Raw genomic sequence first — 19,732 nt, 5'->3', positions numbered from 1 at the left:
GTTTGCCCCTAGGTTGGAATCAGACAGTTGAAGATGAGAGGATCGCGATGATTGACAAAAAAAAAAAAATAAATAAAAATAAATAATAACCTTATTCAATTAAACCATGTATTGCTTTCTTAGGGCAAAAATAAAAAAAAATATTTTTTATTCGAATGGTTAATAGAGAATTCTTTTTTATTTTTTATTAAAATGATATTTTATCTTATTATATTTTTATAAAAAATATATTTTTATTTTAAATATTATTGTAGCAGATAAAGGATTTATTATAACATGAATATTTTAATTTAAATCAATACTAATAAAATTATATTATAATAATTAAAGTTTAAAATTTTATAATATGAATATTTTATTTTTGATTAATATTATATTGTATAAGTTACATAATTATTAATATATAGTTGCAATAGTTATGGAATTTAATATTATTAGTTACAAAATTATAATTAATTTAACGGTGATTTTTAAATAATGTAGTTGATTTTGCGATTTATCCAAATCATTTAGATGGTTTTGAAATTGTCTAAATTACGTGGTTTGAGTTGTTGAATTTTTCATTTTACCCTTTTTAAATATTGTGTGTGGTCGTATGCTTGTTGCAAGGGTGTGATTTAAATAGTTTAAGATAGGGATGTAAATGAGTTAAGTCATGGACCGTTCGATCAAAATTCAACTCGAACTCGAAATTGATCAAGCTCGAGTTGAGCTCAAATAAACTTGATTAGAAATTAAATTGAGTTTGAACTTAATTATTACCGGTTCAATGACTCCTTCAGTCAAATTAGTAATAATATATATTTTTATAAATATATATATATTAATTTATTTATTAAAAAAAATCAAACTTGTGCTTGAGCTCATAGTTAAATATCAAACTTAGCTCAATTCTATAGGTTCAAATGAGCTAGAGTTGAACCAGCATAAATCGCCAGGTCAAGCTCGAGCTTAGGCGGGTTTAAACTCGGCTGGGCTCCTTGACCACCGTAGTTCGAGGTGAACAACTCGTACATTTTCTCATACAAAAAATTCAACGCGAAATCAAAAATTCTAATTTGTAATAAGAGTGCTACACCGTCATCTTAACGACGTTCCAAAAGTGACGCTTGTAGCAGAAAAAGACCCACGAAGAGGGTACCACATCCGGGTCGTAGCGGTATATTGCTGTATCGTAATTTGTTTGATATCAAAACGCATGAACTATGTTATTTACATCGTACTTGGTTCACATCCGATTTGGTTCACATAACGGAGCACGAGTTGGGGTTCTCGTCGCTGAAGAGCTGCGGTGCGTGCACACCGTAGTACTCCATCGCGTATCCGGCCGGCGCACCCCCCGCCGCCGGATTCCAACTCTCCTCCTTCTCCCCTCCGCCGCCACCGCCTCCCTTTCCGCCTTTCTTTTTATCCACGCAGCCGTCTTTAGTCTTCTTCTCCCCGTCGCCGCCACCACCGGCGCCTTTATCCTTCTTAGGCTGCACCACCACGACGTCTCGCTTCAGCTTCGACTTCAGCTTCTCCGGCAGCGGCTTCGCGTCCATCGTCCCCTTCACGGTCACCTGATCCGTCTGCGTGTCGAATACGACGCTCTCCGCACCTGAGTGGCACAACAGTAATTAGAGTCGATACCAGGGTCGAATCGGAAAGGAGGCAGAAAGCCAAAAGCCTGCGAATATTCCTCTATGCTGCTGGTGAAGGTACGTTATAAGCCGTACATGTTCAATCCGGCGCAACGGAAAAAGACTGATGGAATTTCACTTAGCCCCTTGGAATTTCGATTTTCAAATCCGTTCGTTTCATCATCGATCGTAAAAACAATAAACTGATGCTTTGAAGAAACTTATAGACTGAAAATTTTGGAAAAAAAAATTGACGGGTAGAGTGAAATTTGTCAGCCAAAAGTCATTTCTACGTTTTCGAGTTCGCGAGAAATTTGCACCGAAAAAAAAAAACATGAAGAAATAAATTGGAAATTAAAACTCACCCTTGATTTTGAGGATGGTTTTGCGGATTCGACGGATGCATCCTTCGCAGTGCAATCGAATTTTAAGCGTCACCGTCGTCACCACCAGCTGATGATTTTTGGATCGTGAAAAAATAATTGAAAATTAATGTCAATAACTGTTTTGTTTTTGGAAAAAAAATGATAGAAATGATGGTATACTTTTTCCTGAGGTTTCTTCTTCTCGTCGGTTTGCTTAGCGGCTGAGGGTTTTTTGGCGGAGTTGGCGTTCCTGGGGAAGTTGGCCGGCGAGACTAGTTCGACCTTCTTGTGGCTCTTCGCTTCCACCTGATCTCGAAGCTTCCACGGATCCAGCTTCCCGACCACCGTCAGCTTCCCGATCCCAGCATCCGCCTTCACCGCCTCCACCCCTAGCTCGACGGAGATATCGATCGGTAGAGGAATGCATTAAGGAAGAGACGACGAGATGGCTCATACCTTGGGTGCCTCGGACGGATTTGATGACTTTTTTGGAGCAGCCCTCGCAATGCATGTCGACCTTTAAGACGACAGTGATGCTTCCATCGTCCTTCTTCTCCGGTTTTCCCTTGCCTCCGACTCTGTTTTCCTTTTCCTCATCGTTTTCTCCGCCTTCGTCCGTCGCCTCGACCACAGCGTTGCCGGCCATCGCCGGCCCGTCCTCGCTCTGTTGCTTCTTCTGCGGCGAAAGCCAATACGAGCATACAATGGATCAAAGAAACGATCGATCGGAGGATGCATCGAAGGAGAAGATGGAACTCGATCGTACCTTTCCCATGGCGGCCACTCTTCGCCTTCTCTCTTTCTCCTTTTCGATGTGGATCGAGAGGAAATGGAACTGGCGAAGGGTGGCCGAAGGCAATATATAGACATCAATAACGACAACGTACCCAACGAACACCCATATAATTCAGAATGCTCTTCCTCAAAACAGCCAATAGAAATTATCGGTGAAGAAGCGGGTGATTCTCACGCATTAGTTACGAGACGGTCATGCAGGCAATGATAATACGTGCGGTGGCGGTTTGGCGGGCGCAGGAGAGCCGTCCGATGTGGACCATCACAGGAGAAGAGTTCGCTACGCTGCGACACGTAGCAGCACCCGAATGGGTAAATAATTTTTTATACATATAAATAAAAAGAGAGTGGATAATACATTACTAGTATAATGGAAGTAAATATCTTGTTCAGAAAAAAAAATATTCTATAATAAATTATTATTATGCCTAAAAAAACATCTAAAAAAATTATGTTGCACACAAATTAATCACTTTGGTAGAGATGATAAAGTCGGGACAAATAAAGCTTATGAACTATATTCATCGATATAAACAATTAGACATACAAAATTTGATGTTCGCTTTGGTAGAGACGATAAAGTATCCACGAATTAAGCTTATGAACCATATTCATCAACATAAACAACAAATACTCATCTTAACACTATGAACATATTTTCTTACTCCATTGATGTTGACCAAGGTAATGAGCATCATCTTCATCAGTTGGAAACATATCTACTGAATCTCATGAGGAAGAATGGCATAGATTGGATGAACAAGTCGACGAGACTTCATCGGGTGAATCCTGATACACAAAAGGCACATGGTGTATAAGGCTCCATGTTGATCTTTCATGGCATACCTTTGTGTGTGATGTGGCAATGATATCTTTTTTGTGATCTAGAAATTGCTCTTATTTCTTGCAGATTCCCTAGCTTTGCAGTGACGATCGATTCATAGATATGGTTTCCTTTGGCAAGTGCATTGCTATGGCATTCTCAAACAAGATCTAGGAGATGATGAAATGAAAGGCCCTGCACTGTAAACATAAAGTAGTAAATAACATTCTTGAAAGTGTTGCTTGAGAAGCCATGCATTGTGGTTAATTACTTAAAGCTGTAGGTTCGATCTTAAACAAGTGACTGAAAAGGAGTTGATATACCGTGGAATATATACAGCGATAATATTTTGATGATGAACTTCTGATAGCAGAGGGGGAGCTGGAATGATCACTCAATAGACGAAAAAGGCCTTCCTGCAAAGAAAAATGCATAGAATAGATGAACTTTCTTCCACACTGAAACCCTCTGCAACATACCAACTTTGAATTGTAAACACACAAATTCAGTAGTTATCCAACAATTTCAACTTTCTGGAATAAATTTATCAGCAAAATGTTCAAACCCTAAATTGTTGTTTCTATATTTGTTCTTCTAACTTTGTGCCATTAGGAAGCTTTCTTGAGCTTGGTATTCTTTTTATGATTCAATCAAGGTTTAAATTCCATTTGGATTGACTGCGAGAGGTGTTAGATCATCCTCTTGGTTGTGCTCATAAATTTGAAGTAGAAGAACTTGACAATGAGTATATCATTGAAACAAATCGTATTACCTTGCAGGGTATTGTTTCTTTGAACATCTTACTAAACAAATTTGCAGGGCCACACGAGTCAAGACCATCTGTGTTGCTGAAATGTATATATCTTGAACATCCTCGGTAGTTCATTTTTTGCCTGCAAGGTACAAACTTTGGAAGCAAAAAAACACCTCAAAATTTGAACAACATAATTCAAGCAAAAAACAAACACCTGCTAGGTTTCAATGAACAGAAATTTCCAGCCTTCAAGGAGTCTCTAATAGCCAAATCCATGTCTCCAATAGTGGTTTGATCTTTCCAACCACCAGCATTGGCCAGGGCTTGCATCCTCCACACTCCAGAAGTCCCTGCAATTAAGTTAAACCTGAGATCAAGTACCAAAGATCAATTGCGAAGCTAGCAGAATTCACCATTGTATCTGAAAAATGTGTGGGTAGACGATGATCCCACGTCTTGTTACATGTCTTGGAGTTGTGTCAGCATGCATTCATCACTAAGATGAGCTTTTTAGGTCGAAACCAAGATGACTTCTTCTTTTTTTTTAACTCCAACATTGCACGATTGCGAATTCATATCGATGAGCAAAGATAACATAACATTTTAAAGCTTCAACAATGCATGAATTGGGGATCAAGAGAATGCGATTTTGCAACTAGGGCTCACCAAATTTACAACTGACCTGCACCAGAGCGAGGTCGGGGTTGGAACTCGGCGTCGAAGATGGCGACGAACCCCCAATCGACGGCGTAGGGCTACTCGAGGCCTTGGGGGAAAGCGGCGGATTGGTAGCCGCTCCGGCTGGTGTGGAACGCGTGCTTGATGCGGACGCCCTTGGATTCCTACGACCTTCGCTCTTGCTCCACCATTTCCAGCGGTTTGGAGCTCCGCCAGTCAATTAGTGGAGCCGTGAGCAGGCGGGTGGGGAAGGAGACGAACCTTGACGAACAGATCGCTGGAGTCGTTGAAGACTCGATGATGATCTTGTTCGACCGCCATGATAATAATGCTTATATTTATGGCGCAAAATGCTAAAATAATAGTGTGTTTTGTTAAATTTCTAATTATTCCTTATATTTTGAAAAATTAACGGCAAATTACTTAACAAAATTCCGGAATCACGTACCTAAATTTAAAAAATGACAAAATCATCTATCAATGCCCATCTATAATATAGAAATTGATTGGGAATAATTCTCTTAGCTTGTAACAATCAGTAATCAATTTGTGAAATTTAACTCCATAAAAATGACTTGTAAAAATTAGTACTTTTAATATAGTATTTTAAATTGATGTTTAAAAATATGAATATAATAAAAAAATTATATTAATAATACATAATATATAATTTTATGTCATTTCGAGCTCTTTAGATCCATTAGTTAAGACCAAGTTAAAATCGACTGATAGACCTAAAAAGCTCATAATAACATGAAATCAGGTCATATATATATTTTTTAATTATCTTGATTATATTCACAACTTTAAATATTAATTTGACATAATATATTATTTGAACAATAATTTTTTAACATGAAATAGAATTTTTTATTCGTTTCCTTTTTATAAATTGTTGCTCTCAAAATGACGTATGGAAATGATATTTAAGGAGATAATATAATCAGAAAAACTAGATGAATATATATAATCTAGTTTCATATTATTTCGAATTTTCTAGGTCTATCAATCACTTTTCATTAAAACTGAATAAATTTTACTGATAAATCTAAAGAACTCGAAATGACATAAAATTAGATCATATGTATTCATCTAGTTCTCCTATTAAATTCATGACCTGACACAATATATTCCAAATGATAATTTTTTGAACACGAATTGATTAAAAAAACTTGATTCGTATTTAAAAAAACACTGCTCTCAATATAATATGTCAAATTAATGTTTGAGAGCATGAATATATCAAGAGAAGTAGATGAACACATAAGACATAATTTTATGTCATTTCGAGCTCTCTAAGTCCATCTGTAAGTACTCCAGGATAGTTTTGATATGATCAATTAAGTCAAGTTGCATCCTACTATTTTGATATCTTGTGTCTAAGTATGCAAAAACTTAAGAACATAAAAAGTCGAGCAGAAGACACAATTAGCAAGAAGGATGACACGAGAAAGCAAGTTAACAAGTTTAGTGAATTCGAGGGATAATGTGTTGCGGAAGAGTACACCGATGGACGAGAGGGACAAGAAACTGAGGAGGAAGCCTATTCGAGGAGAAGATCGGAGTTGGGCGCGGGCGAGATCAATTTCAGATGACTGGAACATCACTCAAGCAAGTAAGATCGAAGAAGATTAATTTAGAGGTTGATCTTGAGGACCCGAGGCGCCTCACTTATGATTGAGGGTGCCTCAAGTGCCAGAGTAAACTTGTCAAATTTGTGTTTGAGGCACCTCCAATGTGTTTAAGGCGGCTCGGATGAAAAAGGCATGAAGGCGCCTTGAGCAAGTTTGAAGGTGCCTCAAGCAGAAGTGCAGAGACCCCTCCAATGACATTGAAGGCGCCTCCAACTAGTCAGAGCCGTTGGCTGATTGTTAGAATGTGGATAAAATTTTATCCACATTGGAGAGGTCCTAGATGACATTAGAGACGCCTCCAAGTAACAATATTTTTTTTCTAGAGGTTATAAAAATCTCTCTGGAGCTAGGAATTAAATAGCAAACACTGTAATCATTTCCTAGGTAGTTTGTGAGCTTTCAAAGTCTATAAGAGACTACTCTGCTTTCAATGAAGGAGAATTTCTAGTGTGCTTTCACTTACCTTAGATTAACAACCACTTAAAGTTGTAACCAAGTAATTCTTGTATCTTCTTACTTATTTTATGAATTTTCTTTTGATTATTTAATTAATATTGTATCCTTGCTAAGTTAAAAAAGTAAGAAATTTCTAACTTCTTCTCAGGTTATTTAGCCCTCCCCCCCAAAAAACACGGACCAACACCATCAAATATTTTTGGTCAAAATCGGATAAAATCAACTAATGGATCTAGAAACTGATATAAAACTATATCCTATATATTCATTTAGTTCTCCTGATTATATTCATGATCTCAAATATCAATTTGACACAATTATTAGAATGATAATTTTTTAAATGTGAATTGATTAAAAAAACTCAATTCGTGTTCAAAAAATTACTGTTCTCGATATTATGTCAAATTGATATTTGAGGATATGAATATAATAATAAAAGATAGACGAATACATAAGATATAATTTATTAAATTTAATATTATAAATTTATCACATGATTACTAACTTGGTTATGTGTGGGGGGCGTCAGATTGATTAATATTAATAATTTATTTAACTTAATGAATATACTTGTTTATGTATTAGTTTATTAATATTTATCGGCTACCTATTCATCATTATTTATTTATTTATTAATATTCATGAATAAACGGTCCGTGATTCCTGAATAATTTTCTGAGCAACATAAAAATTTAAATAGTTTACGCCCTTAAAATTTTAAAATTTTAGTAATTGTAATAAGAAAGTAGGTTGGTGGAAGCTGAATTTTATTATTTATTTGTATATTTCAACGGATGTGAAGACGTACACGCCATTAATTTCTTCCAAATACCCTCCTAAAAGAACAAATATTAGCCCCAGCACCTTTTCTCTCGCAGACCGGCTAAACGAATCGCATATCCACGTCTGGATGCGACCAACAACCCCATCCTCTCCTCCGTACATTCCTTTCTGAATCCCACGGTCGGATCTTTCCATTCTCAGTCGAATAGTCGATAGACGGATCGATTGAGTCCCCCTTCCATTGTCTGTCCGAGGCCGTGCTTCGGCGCGCATAGAAGCACTCTTGTGCGGTCATATTTATCCATTATGACTTAGCGTGGACACTCCTTCTTCGCTTAGTAAGTTAATATCTGTCTTTAAGGAGGAGATCGAGAGACTCATTTGAATCCGATCGAGAGGAGATGGAGAAGGCGATTACTCGGCAGCGCGTCCTGCTTCAGCATCTCCATCCCTCAGCTGCTGCATCTTCGCCTTTGATCTCGGTAATCGCCACCCCTTCTCCTCTTTCGCGATCAGCGTTCGTTGATTTCTCAGATTTCATTTCCCCTACCTTGATTCGTCTTGTAGAAGGTCATTTTTTTTGTTATTAGGATGATGGATTCGATCTGGGAAATCGACGTTCTTTACGGTTTTAGATACTTAGTTCCCCCGCTGCGTTTTGAATATTTGGTCGCAGGCTTGTGTGTGTGCCGCTGGGGATAGCGCTGCCTACCAGAGGACCTCTTGCTTTGGGGACGACGTCGTGATTGTCGCGTAAGTCATTTTTCATGATCATCACATCAGTGAGTTCGAGGAAAAAATTATGATATTTTTGAACTTTCAATCTGCAATAAAAGTTTCTCTTTTTGAAGATTGTGAATCACTCCTTGGGTGGTAGCGGTCTTGAGCTGCTTATTAAAAATGGCGTTTTCTTAATAAAAGTGAGATAATCAATAAGATACTTATTTTGATTGGGTCAAGATACTTCTCGCCCTTATGTAACTTGTCTTATCATGATTGCAATTCCTTTTTTTTCCAATATGTGTCTAAACTCTACATGCATTTGGCTAAGTTTCATTTGTCAAATTTTCATGAATTCTTTCTTTCCTGAATTTTTCTCCACTTGTTCTTTGCTATAGTTTATTATCTTTCTATCAGCATTGGTTCCATTCTGATATTTGTTATCTGAAATTCCCATCTAGTGCTTACCGAACTGCAATTTGCAAGTCGAAGCGAGGGGGTTTCAAGGATACATACCCCGAAGAGCTGCTTTCTGCTGTTCTGAAGGTCTGTGCTTCCACAGATTTTTGTTTCATGATATAGAGATCAAAGAACTGAAATAATCCTGGAAACTCTCTCTGTATTTTAGGCTTTGCTGGATAAGACCAAACTCAATCCAAATGAAGTGGGTGATATAGTGGTTGGTACCGTTCTGGCACCAGGCTCCCAAAGAGCAAGTGAATGCAGGATGGCTGCATTCTATGCTGGTTTTCCTGGTAGTTGGACTTCTTTCAGATTGATCATTTTTTTTGCATTTAAATATGTTTAATATTCTACATGGACATTCTTCCTTTCATAGAAACTGTTCCAGTTCGAACTGTGAACAGGCAGTGCTCATCAGGACTTCAGGCAGTTGCTGATGTTGCCGCCGCTATCAAAGCGGGGTTCTATGATATTGGTAAATATCATTTGGCTTACTTGTCTTCTTGATGGAGTTACAAGCTCTTCCCAATCTTCTACTGTTGTCTGCCTCTGCAGGGATTGGTGCTGGTTTAGAATCCATGACTGCAAATGCAATGTCTCGGGATGGTCCAGTAAATCCAAAAGTATGGTTTTTGCTCATTGAATTGTTTTTATTTTACTTATTCCTAATTCACATTGTCTGAAGGTTTTAGTTGAAAGAGTTTAAACAAGCCCAAGATTGTCTTCTTCCCATGGGAATTACTTCTGAGAATGTTGCACAACGCTATGGGGTGACCAGGAAAGAGCAAGACCAGGCTGCTGTGAGTCTGGTTATTGTTTATGTTAGTCTTGTCGTGTTGCTCCCAATCATAGATTTAGCCATAGCTTATTTTACATTCAGGTTGACTCTCATAAGAAGGCAGCTGCTGCCACTGCTTCTGGTAAATTTATTGAGGAAATTGTTCCTTTGACGACAAAGGTAGATAATCCTGTCACAATAATAAGATCAACATTAACTAACTTTCGCTTAAAGATCAACATTAGTATTGGCCCATGATGTGAATCTGGCAATCTGCTGCCCCTTTCCTATCCTTTACTTCATACTTTTGATGATGTTGATCTATATTAAAGATTGTAGACCCAAAAACTGGTGAGGAGAAGCAGGTGACTATTTCTGTTGATGATGGAATTAGGCCAGAGACATCTCTCTCTGGTTTGGCAAAGCTAAAACCAGTATTTAAGAAGGATGGAAGCACAACTGCTGGTATGCAAGCCTTTCCATTCTGTAGTATAAATACAATATCAGCTGATCCTTCACCGATGTCGTTTTGATGCTATACTTTATTGTAGGCAACTCTAGCCAAGTAAGTGATGGTGCTGGAGCTGTCCTCTTGATGAGGAGGGATGCAGCAATGCAGAGAGGACTTCCAATTATTGGTGTTTTCAGGTTGAATTTCATGTGCATCCCTTTAAGGAATTAAAATCTTTTCTTTAGAGTGAATATGCTAGATCATGTTTGAGATATCGCATAATGATGATATTCGTGTATTGCATGTAAGCACATTAGCTCTATTGTTTACAAAGCTAGTTAATCCCAACTTACTTGACATCAGCTCATTATAATTCATTAGTTATCTATGATTGTTTTAGGAGTTTTGCTGCAGTTGGAGTGGACCCTGCGGTGATGGGTATTGGCCCAGCTGTTGCAATTCCAGCTGCAGTAAAATCTGCTGGCCTTCAGATTGAGGATATCGACTTGTTTGAAATAAATGAGGTTTTATCCTTTGTGGACAAGTTGTGTTGATGGTCTTCTTTTCTGTATATTACCTGAAACTTTTGCTTTCGAATAGGCATTTGCATCGCAATATACATACTGCTGCAAGAAACTGGAACTGGATCCAGCAAAAGTAAATGTTAACGGAGGTGCTATTGCTATCGGCCACCCCTTGGGCGCGACAGGTACTTGTCGTAACATTTGTTCTCTGTGTCAATTACTGGAAACCATCTTTTTATTAGACCAATGTGCCTATTGCATGAAATTGGATGCATGTAGAGAAACTTTAGGAGCATGCTAATATCTCATTTGCGAGTAAATAAATTTATCGACATTTGAATTGTCTTCTTATTCTAGTGGTACATGGGTTTATCGAATTGTAATCCATGAGTTTTGGCTAATTCATACTACGCCTATGACATTCTTTCATCAATACCGTGATCCGCTAGCATTTCAGTTGAATTTTTGGTAATTCTTAGGTTCTGAGTATCATGAGATTCATGGTTCCGTTGTGGATTGACGCAGGTGCTCGCTGCGTGAGCACACTCCTAAACGAAATGAAGCGCAGAGGCAGAGATTGCCGGTTCGGGGTCATCTCCATGTGCATAGGTCTCCGTCTACATTCCCTCACTCTGCTCGTTTAATCATAGTTATGCTCTGGTTTGAACAATTTGTCGATATGCTGCTTGCAGGTACTGGAATGGGTGCCGCTGCTGTCTTTGAACGCGGTGATGCTGTGGATGAGCTCACCAATGCCAAGAGGATCCATTCCGGCAACTTATTATCCAAGGATGCTAAGTAGGACAACTCTCCAAGAAGTTCATTTATCGACATTGTTCCTATTGAAGGTTACTATTGTATGTGCTGGATTCGAGCAGATAGTTCGTAAAGGACGCGACCATTGATAGTCTGGAATAAACTTCAGTAGAATTCTGCGAAATTTGCATGTTACTAAAGTACAAGTTTTGCTAGCAAGTTAAACGTATGGCAGAGTAAGAAACATATGAAATTATATCACACATTGTTCATACGCATTTGGCTTCACTTACCAAGTGTTTTTTCTCGATGAATTTGTTGCATGATTTTCTAGTTATGAGTTTGAGTCGCAAAAATAATCTCGTATGGTGTAGATAAAATATATATAATGTAGTCTGATTTTTCCTTAGAACTCCACATAGATGAGAGCTTTATGTGGGGACCTGTTCAAGCAAATCCGATGAACCAACTTTCTAAGTGACAGCAAACAAGTTGGACGAGCTAAGTGTAGATACGATACTGATAAAGAGCCCTCCATAATGGACTCTGTAAACACCTCCATAAAACTATTCGATTCAAAGTCAAGTAGAGAAATAAGTAGCTTCCGACATTTCAAAATATAGAAATTCTATCTGAACATTTTCCATCATGAGGAACTCTGGTTAAGTAATTAGTCTTAAAACTAAAAAAGCTTTGATGGCGAATAAACCTTCAATTCAACTTCAGTTTGTGTATAACAAGAACTAAAAATAAGATAATTTTAAAAAGAATCGAAGAGTAAACCATATGGTAGCAGCATCAACAGTATTCTTATTAGCTACATTGTAATCTATGAAACTTCAGCATTTGTATGTTGAACCTGTTTCAACAGTATTCTTATTAGCTACATTGTAATCTATGAGACGTCAGGATTTGTATGTTGAACCTGCTTCATTCGTCGACTCTATTTGATCTTGCACCATGTTAAGGCAAGAAACTAAGTTGAGAAACCCCAAATTTCATTTCCCCGGTGTAGCAGAAGCAGCCTGTGGGAGTTGGCACGGAACACAGTTGGACGAGGCATTGGGCAATGGGCAATTGCCTGTGACACTTATCCGTACCGTCTGGTGTTTCTCATCGTTGGAGGGAACATGAACAAGAGCATCCAGAATGAGGATGTCCCAGTCGTTGTGACTTAAAAATGAGAAGGTTGTTTCGTCTGCAGAGCAAGGAGACAACAATTAAGTTTCAATGAAGTCATTGAAGACCATTCTCAGATGTTAGTGAACAAGCTCGATACACTGCTTGACAAAAAGGCCGTTCGGACAGATAATAAAGCAATACATAAAAAAAGTAAGGTTAAATATATAAAGAATATAATGTGTATATTTATCATACTATTTACACCTAAGATTTGTAATATCTTATAAATTTTATAGTTTTAAATATATCTATAGAATGTTAAGATTCAAAAAGTAACATATGCTTCACTTATTCGGTCAATGATTTAACTAAACTAAAACTACCACTTTGCTAGTTGAGCTCGGTAAAAACTTGAGCTCGACAAGATTTGTGTGTGTATGTGTGTGTGACTGTGTTGCATGAGTAGCCATGAAGTTTTCGTCATTTATTCTAAGTTTTGAATGTTTTAACAATGACTGGCCACAAAGAGAACAAACAAAATAAAAAAGTAGAAATAAAAAAAAAACTGTAATGGAAATGAAACCAAGTTTGAAGTGTTCAGTAGTTGGACCCAAGAAATCGACGATAAAGCAAATTTGCAAGAATTCAAAACCATTGACAACGGAAGGATATCGATTGAAAATGTTCTATTGCCATCCAGAAGAGGGAATATAAAAATTAACTTAGAGAATCAATAAGTTCCTCTTAGAGTAGTGTTAGGTGGATGTTCTTGGTGCTTTGACCTCTAGAAGAAAATGCAAAGAATGGAAACTTTTGAATACTTATTGCCATATGGGATGGCTGATAGTCGATCGAATTTTAATTAAAGCGAGGACTGAGATACTAATAGCAGGTTTCATTTTCCTAATTTCATGGAAGGTATAAAATTTTATCTAGAGCACCAAACAGAAGCATCGTGTGGATATCCTCCCTTGGTTCTCATTGAAAGAAAAGTTCTTGTAAGAAAATCCTACTACAAAACGTCATGCACGAAAACTTGTGTCTAAATAAGGAATCAGTAGCAAAAGTGACATCAAGCACCTTAAACATAGAGTAAATCAGCAAAGTATGCAAGTAAATGGAAATATGTACGATAAAAAAACAAGCTGCTGAACAAAAGGTAAACCTCCTCGACGGATTGCCTTCAACTGGAAAATGCCAGTTCCTTGAGGTCCAGAAACAGGAAATGTAGAAGACACTGAATGTTTTCTGCGGCCTACTGCAAGAGAAGCGTCATACCACGGGCCCCTTATAATCGGCAAGCCAAGCAACTCCACTATCTGTTGATTTTGGCTAGCCTTTTCAATTGCCTTACTGAATTAGATGAACATAAGAGGGAAACCATAAGATTCTCATCACGAAAACAGCTCAATTTAAAAAATAAAAAAATGAAAAAAAACCTATCAATCGATTATGAGTTCTTTGGTAAATTCTAACATGAATTTGAGCAGCTATGAGAATGGTAATCCATGTGATAAAATCATCAAATTCAATTAGCATCTACTTTGGTCACAAATTTTGGTAGGCCATTTATACTGGTTACAATTGTCTCAAACTTCTAGCAAAGATCAACTATCCTTATTATGATTCAACCTAATCCAGAATTTGGAACCCAATCGAAAAAAAAAAAAAATGAAATCTTTGTATACAGGAAAACCTAAAACTATTTCTTGGAACGAGGACTGCAGCTATGCAGAAGACAGACCATCAGGAGATATCCATTCGCTCTATCACAAGGCATAAAATAAGTGGTGCTGTAGCTGATCAATCGGCATCATGCAATCAAGTTAACCAGCAAGATCAAATTTTGAGTTCTAGGAAAAATCCACAGGGTAAGAGGAACTAGAAGTAACAAGGGAGCAGGAAGTGAAGTCGCACCTGCTACACCCATGGAAGATGGCTAGATCGTTGACGGCACTGAGAAACAAACCACCCGTCAGGCTAATCAACCCGATCTGGAAGAGTTGCCGACCCCAAGACTTTTTCGTTCTCCTCCCTGCACTGAAGCCGGCGCCATCAGCCTGTTCCGTAGCGGAGGAAGCAGCGGCCGAGAAGGAACTTCGAGATGAATTCGATCAACACAACGCACCTCCGAATGGAATCAACAGCAGAGAATATTAGGAGATAGAGGTGAGAGATCGCTTACAGACGACGCGAGATGAAGATCCTCGAGGAGGAAGAGGAGGCGTTGCAATTGTTGAGGTTGGAGAGAAAGGGAGCAAGATACGGAGCAGCCCGCCGGTGAAACGTCATCGCCTCTCTGCTCGCGCCGGCGGCGTGGAAGGGCAGCGAGTCCCGGCCTGCCGTCGCCGTCCTTATAAACGCAAGCGGAGATCGCTACTTCGATTGGGCCGAGCCGAAATTAATTGGTCCGAGTCGAAGCGGATTGGGCTTAAATTGTCTTCCATTTACACCCTCGCAATCTGGCTTCTGTTCGTTTTTTTAAAGTTTTATTTATTTTTATTATTGGTTTTGTTTTATCAATTTTTTTTAAAAAAAGTTTGGAAATAGGTAATTTAAATGAAGGAGATGTTCTGAAATATGTCAAGAGTTAAAGAGAGTAGTTTAAAAGGAGAGTGGTATTTTGACATATGTATTGAAGGATGAGTAATTTAAGTGAAGTGCTTTTCGCACCCCTCCTGACACATTCCTTTTCAAGCCCACCCCAATTTTTTTGCAAATATATCATAGCTGGGAATTGAACCGTGGGTGTCTAGGTAATAATCTGAATATCCTATCACAGCATCATAACCCGAGGATGAAGCTAGATCTTCTGGTCCAAAAAAATAGATTAGGGGATATACCACTTTTAATTGTGGCTGAATCGTGCTTTTAGCACCCCCTCTGACACGCCCCACTCTTGACCTTCCATTTACGCCCTCGCAATCTAGCTTCTGTTCGTTTTTTTTAAGTTTTGTTTATTTTTATTATTGGTTTTGTTTTATCAATTTTTTTTTTTAAAAAAAATTGGAAATAGGTAATTTAAAGGAAGGAGAGGTTTTGAAATATGTCAAGAGTTAAAGAGGATAGTTTAAAAGAAGAGTGGTATTTTGACATATGTATTGAAGGATGAGTAATTTAAGTGAAGTGCTTTTCACACCCCTCCTGGCACATTCCTTTTCGAGCCCACCCCAATTTTTTTGCAAATATGTCATAGCTGGGAATTGAACCGCGGGTGTCTGGGTAATAATCTGAATATCCTATCACAGCATCATAACCCGGGGACGGAGCCAGATCTTCTGGTCCAAAAAAATAGATTAGGGGATATACCACTTTTAATTGTGGCTGGATCGTGACCATGATCCTCTCCATGTTATAGTCTGGATCGGAACGGGTCGCCGAAGGCCGCCTAAAAGCCGCTGGAGGTGGGCAAGTGGCTAGGCTGCTGTGTTGAAATGTATACTAAAAGTCTAGCTTTTATAAACATTTATTTTGAAATAAAAGAATCATATTTGGTCAATATCTACATTTATTTGTTAAATGTAATTGTTCAATTAATTTATATAGTAGATAACATGGAGTATGATGTCACACTCAAAAGATCATGTTATTGGTTCTTTATAAATTATAAACAGTTGCTCACGACTAAGATGGAAAGGAACAAATCATCGGAATAGTCATAGTATAATTAAGTATTAGTTTATCTTGATTAATAAATTACACTGGTACACTCTAAGTGTATAGAGTAGGACCATTTAGGTAAGTTCTTTTTGTACTGACTTAATAAAAGAACTAGACCTTAGTTATCATGAAAGTGTGTGCTCTTAATCCTAATATAATAACAAGCACATATATTTAATATTTATTTCTTTGACTTATCAAAGGGTGAGGTTTAGCTCGATAAATCAAAATGCTCGATAAGTTGGGAAATGATATTACCTATAGTGTGTGTTGTTGATTATAGAAGGAATCTGTGTCCTAGTTATCTAGGTTGAGAATGTCCCCAAGAGGAGCTCATAAGAATTGTTATGTTAAACCCTGCAAGTGAACTTAGTCCGACATGACGATGAAGTTGAGTGATACTACTCTTGGAGCTAGATATTAATTAAGTGAGTTGTCAGTAACTTACTTGATTAGTGGACATTCGTAATCTTAAACACAGGGAGACTAGCACACTCATGATAAGAAGGAGCCCACAATGTAATTTGGGATTGGTGCGGTAGTACGATAATAACTCTCTAGTGGAATGAGTTATTATCGATGAACTTGAATTGTGTGTTCGGGGCGAGCACGGGATACTCAAGCTCATCGGAAGGTCAAAACCAATTTCTCCTCTAGGTCCCTGTCGTAGCCTCATTATAGCCTCAAGTCCATCCAAATGTAAGGCTCTTCTTGGTGTCCAAGAAGGGGGCCGGACCATTGCTTGGTGACCAAGCAATGGCCAGCCACATCCTCTTATAGGGGCCGACCATATTGCTTGGTGACCAAGCTTGTAGGGGTCGGCCAAGATTAATTCAAATAGGAGGGGTGTTTTGAATTTTTAAAATCATCTCTTTGTAGAAAACTATAAGTTTTAAAAGAGAGTTTTTAATTTTTAAAACTTTCTTTATTTGAATTAGGTCACATATTTTAATAGAGAGTTTTAAAAGTTTTAAAACTTTTCTTTTTTAACCATCCTCATGGTTTAAGAAAAAAAGGAAGATAAGTTTTAAAATTAAAATTTTCTATCATCATGTTAAAAAAGGAAATTTTGTAAGAGAAATTTTAAATTTTAAAACATGATTTTAATTTTTAGAACTTTCCTTTTTTAACTCTTACTTTAGGAAAGAGAGCTTGTAAAATTTTATAAGAGTTTTTCTTGTAAAATTTTATAAAAAAATATATTTCCTTTATTCCATTGATGAGGTGGTCGACCACCTTACTTGGTGCCCAAGCAAGGGGCCGGCCATATTAAAATAAATAAAATCATCATCAATTAATTTTGGTAATTGATTCAATCAAGAGGAAAGAAAAGGAAAATTAAAAGGGAAAAGGAAAAGCTAGAGGAAGATTTTAATTTTTGTAAAAATTCTTCCCTTATTTGCCTTGGACAACTAATATAAAAGAAGGGGTGAGGGGGCTTCATGAGATACAACTCTTATTCTTTTGCTTGGAGATCTCAAGTGGCCGACCCCTCTCTCCCTTCTCTTTTCCCTTTTGCTCTCTTCTCCTTGGTGGTGGTGGTGGCCGGATTTTAGAAGAAGAGGAGGAAGCTTTTGGGTGGTGTTCATCTTGGAGGATCGTCGCCCACACGACGTCCAAGGCGAGGCGAGAAATACGGCAGAAGATCTCGAGGTCATTAACTTACAAAGAGAAGATATAACTAGTAATTTTCTTCCGCATCATACTAGTTATTTTCTTTGTAAGAATTCTAAATACAATAGGCAATTAGATCTAGTTTTTTGAAATAGTTTTTCGAGTTTGTGTTTTCTTCTTTTTCGAATTTATGATTCGATTATTTTTTTGGTTAACCTAGAGTTATTTAAGGAAATTAAATATTAGCTTTCCTTAAAAGGCTTTGACTAGGCAGTGGTGGTTGCTCCCATATCCAAGAAGGTCATGTGCCTCGCCATGCAGTCCTGGAAGCCAATTTTAGAAATTAATATTTAATGGAATTAATAACATAGGTGGATTTGAATCAATAGTGTTAAGTTCCACTTGCGATTCAAATCCAAACCATTAAGAACAGATAAGTTAAATTTGGAATCAATGATGTTAAGTTCCGTCTGCAATTCCTAATTTAACTTCTAAAGAACACAATAGGTTATTTAAGGAAAGGTTCGACACTTGTACAAAAATTTTTTGTATAGTGGAACCGGTACGTTTTCCTAGGACTAACCAACAATTGGTATCAGAGCTAGGGTTTGCCTCTGTGTTTTTAGAATTCAAATAGATTATGCACATGTCATACATAATTTAGGCAGGATAATAGTAGGATGTGCTAACTCTTTGGTTGCAGGCTCCAACTATTATGGCTTATTGATGTTATGTGTGATTGGACCCTTGGACATGTCAAGAGCATTATTTAGTGTGCATGATTGTATGTATCAAATACAGTAGGAGCTGTATTATTTTTAGAATTTTATTTTCGATCTAGATTACATGTACATTCCCTCGAGGAAATAGAATCGATATATGTAAAATTCTATTTTTGTCGTGGATCGGATTCTTGCGAGGCGTGGTACTTATGGAGCACCAGAGGCGCAGTGGAATAAGAAGCAAGATGGATGCGACGACTCGATCCGATGGCGGTGACTAAAGATGGCAGCAGCTAGGGTTGGTGCACATGGAGGACAGTAACAAAAAAAGGCCATAATAGTTGGAAAATAATTTTCATATTTATTGCTTTTATTTACTGTGATGTGTGTTTGCATGTGATGTATGCTAGGATAGTTTAAAATTTCTCACTTTAAATAACTAAGTGGGAGAGAGATTTATTTTAGTAAATCTCATGGTCTCAATTACTGGTTTGTAAGTGATGCAAACAAACTTGCGCGCTGGCTCTTAGTGCCTTCCTCCATATCGGATGAGTTTGTTTGCGGATCACTAGATCAAACTTTCATTTTGGATGACTATAGGAAATTAATTAAGAGCGTGTGATCTTCCCCATCGGAAGGGGCACAATCTTATTAATGGACTTAGTGTCAAGTAATGGTATACACTTAGACATGTCTAATAGTATCCTCCCCATCGGAGTCACTGCTATTATTTGTGTGATCGAAGGAAACCAACTATTAATTTTATTTGTCAAAAAGTTAGGTTGACAAGATAATAAAATTAATGAGTTACACCCTCCTTTTACAAATGTTGAATTTGTATACGTCCACACTATCGTGACATACAAAATTCACGATGTTTTAAGGTGTTGGTTAATTTAAAATAGTATTGTTTGAGAAATCAATATTATTCTAAATTTAGAGTCCTGACCAAAGTTTTTTTTATGATTCTTAGGATGACTTTCAACCCACTGGCCATTATACTGAAAGAGAAC

General features: G+C 37.5%; 3 protein-coding genes across 6 annotated transcripts; 1 reads left to right on the top strand and 2 right to left on the bottom strand.

The window, feature by feature from the left end:
• Positions 1-1,173: 1,173 nt before the first annotated feature.
• Positions 1,174-5,343, bottom strand: LOC122047596 (heavy metal-associated isoprenylated plant protein 3-like). Of its 4 annotated transcripts, none has more exons than XM_042608974.1 (9): positions 5,026-5,343; positions 4,574-4,709; positions 4,378-4,498; positions 3,448-4,021; positions 2,754-3,067; positions 2,444-2,663; positions 2,168-2,376; positions 1,988-2,075; positions 1,174-1,600 (listed from the first exon to the last, which is right to left on the bottom strand). In XM_042608974.1, exons 5-9 carry the CDS (start codon positions 2,760-2,762, stop codon positions 1,245-1,247), a joined length of 882 nt encoding a protein of 293 aa, XP_042464908.1. In that variant the 5' UTR covers positions 2,763-3,067; positions 3,448-4,021; positions 4,378-4,498; positions 4,574-4,709; positions 5,026-5,343; the 3' UTR covers positions 1,174-1,244. The 4 variants fall into 4 exon arrangements, with proteins under 4 accessions (XP_042464908.1, XP_042464909.1, XP_042464910.1 ...); XM_042608975.1 differs by having other exon boundaries at positions 3,448-3,805; positions 3,929-4,021; positions 4,378-4,709; positions 5,042-5,343; XM_042608976.1 differs by having other exon boundaries at positions 3,448-3,800; positions 3,929-4,021; positions 4,378-4,709; positions 5,042-5,343.
• A 2,887-nt stretch (positions 5,344-8,230) lies between these two features.
• LOC122047595 (3-ketoacyl-CoA thiolase 2, peroxisomal-like) lies at positions 8,231-11,889 on the top strand. Its single transcript, XM_042608972.1, has 14 exons — positions 8,231-8,392; positions 8,587-8,663; positions 9,092-9,176; positions 9,259-9,385; positions 9,469-9,567; positions 9,648-9,715; positions 9,785-9,892; positions 9,973-10,050; positions 10,203-10,335; positions 10,422-10,518; positions 10,722-10,845; positions 10,922-11,030; positions 11,371-11,454; positions 11,538-11,889. Exons 1-14 carry the CDS (start codon positions 8,312-8,314, stop codon positions 11,645-11,647), a joined length of 1,380 nt encoding a protein of 459 aa, XP_042464906.1. The 5' UTR covers positions 8,231-8,311; the 3' UTR covers positions 11,648-11,889.
• A 391-nt stretch (positions 11,890-12,280) lies between these two features.
• LOC122047594 lies at positions 12,281-15,067 on the bottom strand. Its single transcript, XM_042608971.1, has 4 exons — positions 14,909-15,067; positions 14,641-14,820; positions 13,889-14,076; positions 12,281-12,799 (listed from the first exon to the last, which is right to left on the bottom strand). Exons 1-4 carry the CDS (start codon positions 15,013-15,015, stop codon positions 12,600-12,602), a joined length of 675 nt encoding a protein of 224 aa, XP_042464905.1. The 5' UTR covers positions 15,016-15,067; the 3' UTR covers positions 12,281-12,599.
• Positions 15,068-19,732: the final 4,665 nt, after the last annotated feature.

The sequence above is a fragment of the Zingiber officinale genome, chromosome 2B (genome assembly GCF_018446385.1).
Source record: "Zingiber officinale cultivar Zhangliang chromosome 2B, Zo_v1.1, whole genome shotgun sequence".
Lineage (NCBI taxonomy): Eukaryota > Viridiplantae > Streptophyta > Magnoliopsida > Zingiberales > Zingiberaceae > Zingiber > Zingiber officinale.
The sequence above is the reverse complement of the archived record's forward strand: the minus strand, read 5'-3'. Positions and strand labels throughout refer to the sequence as shown.